General features: G+C 56.5%; 1 protein-coding gene across 1 annotated transcript in view; it reads right to left on the reverse strand.

The window, feature by feature from the left end:
* Nucleotides 1-6816, reverse strand: part of UNCX (UNC homeobox) — a 66335-nt gene that overhangs the window by 51612 nt on the left and 7907 nt on the right. The window contains exon 4 of the mRNA XM_026082975.1: nt 6799-6816. This exon is cut by the window's right edge and continues 1 nt beyond it. Coding sequence (XP_025938760.1) covers nt 6799-6816 — 18 coding nt within the window. The remainder of the gene's footprint in view (nt 1-6798) is intronic.

The following is a 6816-nucleotide window of genomic DNA, read 5'->3' on the forward strand; positions in this document are numbered from 1 at the left end:
CCTTCCCGCCCCCCCGGCACGTTGCCTCCCTGCTCCTGCCTCGCAAACAACGGCCGGCCGGAACCATCCATCCCTCCAAACAAACAAACCAAAAAAAATCAGCTGGAAAACAAATGTTTATGAACTCTGCCCAGGCCCCAAGGCCCCTATTGCTGCGCTTCGGAGTTAGAAAAATTGCTCTTTGGTGGAGGGGGAGGAAGGCAGGGTTTCTGGGGCCGGGGATGAAGCGGAGCCCCACGGCTCGTCCTCGCAGTGCTCGCAGCCCGGGCCCGGGGACAGTCCCCGGCGCCCGCGGCAGAGGCGCAGCTTGGCCCTGCGACGGGCCGGGGAGGGGGTTACGGGACCCCCCCCCGCACCGTCCCCCGCAAGCACTCCGCCTCYCCCCCCCCCCCCGGGAGGCACCTCCATCCCCTGCCCTCCCAGCCAGCCCGCACCCCGTGCCTCAGTTTCCCCTTCCGGGGCAAGGGGTGCCGAACTCCCCGGCGGAGCGCTGCCCCGACGGCTCCCACGGCGGGGCCGGGTCCCCGCCTCGCCCCCGGGCCTGCAAAGCGGGGAGCGCTGGGGGGGCGGCGGGGTGCGCGGGGCCGCGGCTCCCCGGGGCCGGGAAGGCGGGGAGGAGCCGGGCGCGCTCCCCCGCCGCAGACGGCAGCTCCCCTTCCCTCCTCTCTCCCTCTTTATTCTCCCGAGTTCTTCTTTTTTTTAATTTTTTTTTCCTGTGTTGCCAATTGTTTCTCTGCCCCGGGGCCAACCTGTAAATGAGATGTTACATCTGCACCGAGCTAAGTAAACACTTTATAAATGAATAAATAAGTGAATAAATAACGAAATAGTAATATCTGCTCGGATCCGAGGCAGGCGCGGCGCGGCGCGGCGGCTCCGCCGGGGGCAGCGGGGCCGGGCGGGGCGCAGGGCGAGGGGCCCCCCGGCAGCCCCCGGCCCTCGAAACACCGCCCCGGCCGGGGGTAGGGGGGGGACGGCCCTTGGGGGGGGGGGCGAGCCGGGCGTCCCGGCCCCTCACTGCCGGCACCGCACCGCAAGCGTCCCGGCTGCCCCGGCGACCCGCCCGGCTCGCCGGCAACGCGCCCCCCGGGAGGGGGGGGGTTCGGGCTCGGCTTTTCCACCCGGGCTTTGGGGGGAGCCGAGCCTCGGCCCGAGGCAGGGCTCTGCTACAGCCCCGCCGAGCCGGGACCGACACCCTCCCAGCCGCCCGGGCTGAACTTTGTAATTATAACGGATAACGAGAACAAATGCAAGAAGCACTCATTGAGTAACTGATATCAATTATGGAAGCAGGCTTTTGAGCCTGGAATAAATGATAGGGGAATTGGCCTGAGAGGGAGTGGGAACAGACATGTTATTATTTACGCCAGATTAAGAAAAGTATCCAATTTGCTGGCCATCTCCTTCCGCTGGGAATCGGCATCAATTTTATTATTGTTCCTCAGATTTTAATATTCTCTAAATGAATTACGATTGAGCTAGGTAGTTAGTCAATAGTTTAATGCAATTAATTAACTTCCCATCGCTTGGTTATCTCTGCCTGGGCCCCCTTTCCTGGCTAGCCCCATTGCAAGGCAGCAGTTTGTTTGCGGTAAATAAGGGTGCGGGCTGAGCGGCTCCGCTCGGAGCCGGGCTCCGCGTGTGCTTGTGTGTGTGTGTGTGTGTGTGTGTGTGCGTGTGAGTGTTGACTCTTTGGTGTCTAGATTTTTTCCACTGTTCCGTTCATTGTACGACATAACTAGAACTGAAGCAGTACATTTCTTCAAACAATGCCTCCCCGATTCCATTTGTAATGGAATTGGAGGGAGAAAATGTAATTGTGTGTTAAACATGAGGCAGCCATACATGAAGATAAGCAGGGCTGAGTGACTGGATATGGAAATCCAGCGCGGGGACTAGATACTGGAGGTCTATTTTGGAGTTAAATGGCTCATAAAAATAGGAGACTGGCGTTTATTTATTTATTTGCCCGACCATCTAGGGCTTTGCGTGTGGCACCGCACTTGGGAGGGGGGGAGAAATGCGAGGGTAGAGAGTGGAGCCGCTGAGAGCGTTGTTCGCTTGCAGGGGGCTGGTAGAGGGGTGGAAAGGGCGAGGGAGAAGAGCCAGCCCGCGGCCGGGGCTGCTTTCCCCCTGCCCGCCGAGCCCCATCCCCGCCCGGCCCGAGGGGGGCCCCGCCAGCCCGCCCCCCCGGAGTGCCCAAGGGCAGGTAGCCTCTGGAGCCGACCCCTTTGGAGCGACTTCTGCGGCTCAGGTCAGGACAAAACTGACCGGGTTTCCCCTCCCCGTCGGAGGGATCACGTCGGAGCGGAGCAGCCGGCGGGGCTGGAGAGCACCGGGGGGGCTCGGGGGTGCGCACAAGGGATGCACAGGAGGTCTGGGGGTGCGCCCAGGAGCCCCGGGGTTGCACAGAGGGGCCCCGAGGGTGCGCACAAGGGACCAAGGGGCGCACAGGAGAGCCGGGGGTGAGCACAGGGGGAAGGATCCCTAGACATCCGAGAGCGGAGCCGCCCGGGGTCCCGCAGGGTGCTGAGCGCCGTCGCCCCGCTCCCAGCCCCGGCGGGACCCCGTCGCGGCCCCCGGGCAGGCTGGCGGGGCCGTTCCCCGGGGAGCCCCGCGGCGGGGCCGCCCCTTCCCCGCCGCACATCTGGGAACGTCGTTAGAGCCGCCCCGCTCAGGAAGTTTTTCACACTTCACGTCTCATTAAGCGCAGGTCTCGGATTCCTTGGGAAAGGGGGACAGGCGGGAGAGCGGCCGCGGCCGCCGGCCCGGGGGACCCGCGGGGCTGCAGCTGTCGGGGGAGGGCCGGGCCCGGGCCCGGGGAGGCGGCACCGTCCGCGCCCCCTCCCGCAGCCGTCGGTGAGGGGAGCCGTCCTGGTCCCCCCACCCGAGGCCGGGCAGCCCGGGCTCCTCCGTGCGCGGAGCCCCGGGGGGGCGGCCCGGCCGCGGCCGTCGGGGGGAGCCCCAGGTGGGGCAGGGAGGGAGGAGGGCCCGGCGGCGAGCAGCCCCGACGGGAGCCGCGGGCTAGCTGCGGGCAGCCCCCCTGCAGCTCCGCACGCCGCCCCGACGGGGCTCAGCCCCCGCCAGCCCTCGCGGTGAGGGGCTTGGGCTCCCCCGTCCTTCCCTTTCCCTCCTCGGGACCCCGCAGGGAGAATCCGCGGGTCCGCGGGGGCCAGGAGCAGGCAGCTGAAATCACAGGCGCTTCCCATGGACTCGACGGCCCGGCCTCTACGGGATATGGCCTTCTGGGGAGGGCGGAGGGGTTCCCCCCACTATCTTAAATGTTTTAAAAGGGTTTATTCTGTACTTACAGTGAGCGAAATTAAAAAGAAACAGTAAAATATTTGAAAATGAAGTGCATTATGTTTAATAAATTTAAAATGAACAAAGGCTGCTATATTGCCAGCAATATCATTTCTTGCCCAGGGGCATTAATAAAGACTGAAAGGTTTGGAAAAAAACAATATTTTCTATTAAAATTCTACGGTGCGTTTCAATATTAAAAGGATAGGTGATGAATTTTCAGTGTTACTCAGACGGGGTCAGCGACTAATTTCATTTCTTTCTGGTCAGCATTCTGTCGATAATTAATCAAAAGCAGAGTTTCTTAATGAAACACTTTTCATAAGGTGATAATTAGCAGGAAAGACGCGGAGTGCAGACAGTCACTGGTAGCTGTCTAATAACCAGAATGAAATCAGGGCTGGGTCCAGGGAGTTAAGGAAGAGCTCAAAAAAAAAAAAAAAAAAAAAAAGGGAGAAAGGAGGAAAAGGGAAGGGGGAGCCGCCTGGTGCAGAGCCCAGAGAGGGCTGTGTTTTTCAGCCCGCTCCCGATCGCTTTTAACACCCGGATTGGGGTGATTTTGCCGCTCAGGCCAGGGACGCGCTCGCCCTGCGGTGCCGGACGCGCCGCCCCGCGCAACTTCGCCCCAGGTTTGGGGTCTCGGAGGGAAAAGGACGTTTCGCCTCACTCCGCCCGCCCCGTGCTTCGAGCTTCGAGGGAGAAGTCGGTGCTGAGGGCATGGCCCTGCCCGGGCCTCTCCCCAGTTCACCCCCGCGAAAATACGTAGAAAGAGCAAATGAAGTTAATGAAGAAAATTAGCAGCGATTTGTGAAAGCGCTAAGGTTTGGGAGGGCTGATGCTCCGGCCAGGAAAGTCTCTGGTAACAATTACGCAGATACCCCGCGCATAAACAAAAGAAATTAGACCCTGGAATGATATTAAACAATATAAAATTAACCGAAAGTTGTAATAAGTGAGGGATTAAAAAGGACCTGGCATTAATTCATGGCTAAGAAGAGAGCCCAGTAGAAGGAGGAGAGAGGTGTGCTGAGCCTTTAATTAATATTTGGCTGGAGCGTACCTTATTCATAATATTCATTGATGTAATTACTCCACAAACAGACAGGGATAATTTGTTTAGATAGATAAAAATAACCTTCAGGTGAGATTTGAAATACAAAACCAATCTATCCCCTGCATCTAGTCTGGCACTTAAACAGAAAACCTTTCAATGGGCTTTTTCTCATATTAATATTTTTTTAATCCGAACATGAATGACAGGTACCGCTTTCCTACGATGTCGGGGTTTTTATTATGAAATTCTCCTGAAATGCTGTAAACTTTCAGATAAAGCTGAGAGGCAGGAGGCTGTTGAGTAGATGAGATTATTGATAGTTATTGAAAGTATCCAAATAGGATTTAGAAATCGGGCTCCTGCGCCTTTAATAGAATTCCAGATAATCTTTTATCACAACAAGACACCCATAGAATTATTTAAACAGATTGGACTATTCCAGCAGCAAATTTCAATTATTCTAATGCTTTAATAAATGTGTTGTGTGTGTATTAAATTCAAGCTTCTTAATCCAAATTTTACGATTTAACTGCTCTGATTTTTCATTACAGCTACACCCACATACAGCAATTTACTTTTTTCCCCCCCCCCTTAAGGAAACTGGTCCCTTATCGAATCGGGCCCGCAAATAAAACACAAAATAAACTCCAACTTAAAAGTAAGTTCTGGACGCCCCCAGACAGACAAATAAATACCAGGGTCCGCAAGCTGTGGCGAGAAACATGGGAGAGGGAAGCCCAGGTATAAAATATGACGAAAATCAAAACGCAGGAAAATTAAGAGCGGAGGATTGAATTGATGGGATCTGGGGGCTTTGTGGCTGGAACCTTTTGTTTCAATATTTATTTCCTCGGAGGTTAATACCTTTTTCTTTTTAAACGTAACAGCAGGTGAGAGGGAAAAGCGTGGCCTTCAAAATCTGTCAGCATCAGACCAACTAAAGGAACAGGATTATCAAACAGTGGGAGAGAAACAATATTTTAAATTATCATTAAATTATGGAGACAGGCTCTCAAAAGGAGGAGGGCACAAAACGGATCAGCGGCTTCCCCTACACACACACCAACACACACACATTCCTTTTTCTTTCCATAAAGGAAAAAAATACTAATAATAAATGGCGAGGGGCGTCCTCTGTTGAAAGGGGAAAGAGTTAACAGGTTTTAAAATATTAGGAGTCCCAGCTAATGAGGCAATCGCGGCCTCTGTAGTCTCGCAGAGCTCATAACCGGGGGCTGGCGGCCGCGGGCTCCCCCCGGCGCTGCCACAGCCCCGGGGTCCCCGGGCTCGGGGCGCCCCTCGACGGGCCCGGCCGCGCCCGCGCCTCCCCCGCTCCGGGGATCTGCCCGATCCGCGGCTCCCGCATGGAGCCGGCGGCAGCAGCAGCAGATGCGGCGCTGATTAATTGTTTCCCATAATTTTCCTCTCCCGCCATCCGTCCCCAAACCCGAGGACAAGTGCGCTCAGCCTGCCGCCCAGGCTGGGAATTAGGGCCTCTGCGGGCGCTCTCCTCCCTGCTGCCCGAGGGTGCCTGGGCCACGGCCGCGGCCCTCTCCCTCCGCAGGCCGGGGGCCCCCAGGGCTGCACCCCTGCAGGCAGCTCTGCCCGGGCGGGCAGGGCTCCCCCTGCCCCGGGAGGGTGCAGCCCCCGCCGGCCCAGCCACCCCAAACCCTCGCAGCCCCTCCGACCCTCCTGCCTCCCCCGCGGCTGCCGCCCGAGGGGAGCCCCCGACACGCGTTATTTGCTTACAACGGGCCCGGAGGCAGCTCAGCCTCCGGGGTTGCAGTGTCGTTATGAAACGGTTCAGTTTGTTAATATTTCAGGCCTGACCCTGGCGAGGAGGATGTGCGGAGACACCCTGACCCCAGCCTGCCTCCTTAAAGTACTTTTGTAATCAGCTGTTAACTATACAAATAGCCTTGCTGCTAAGGATTATCAGATAATCGTATTTTATTAACTGTGAGAGGCAGCCTGTAAATATTTAGTTTTATTATCTCGCCGGGTATCAAATATTACTCCAAATTTCCTACTTACGGATTTTTCCCCCCTTCCCCAGCTTCGAAAAGTTGTGCAAGTTTAATTTTATTATTTATATTTTGAGAGGTGGTAAACATTTCGCTTTGTTTGACTGGAGTAATTGTGTAAATCTTATTAGCAATATGCATATTTACTGTAGTGCTATGCAATGTTAAATTGGTTTTAAATTATATAATTACGACTCTGTATTCCTAAATGGATATTTAGAGCAGGTTGGAAAGTGTTGTAGTTCCCAGGCCCTCTCCGGGCGGCGGCGAGGCCGTTTCCCCTGCCCCCAGCAGCCCCACCTGCGGAGATGGACTTTTTCTTTCGCGGGACCTAAAAACCGCAGGTTTCCAACTTGGCTCGGAGGGGGGGTGGGAGAGCCGAGCTGGGGCCCCAGCGGAGCGAGCGCGGGGGCTTGCGGCTGCCGCGGGAGGGCT

This window comes from Apteryx rowi, unplaced genomic scaffold (assembly GCF_003343035.1).
Source record: "Apteryx rowi isolate R43461 unplaced genomic scaffold, aptRow1 scaffold_6, whole genome shotgun sequence".
Lineage (NCBI taxonomy): Eukaryota > Metazoa > Chordata > Aves > Apterygiformes > Apterygidae > Apteryx > Apteryx rowi.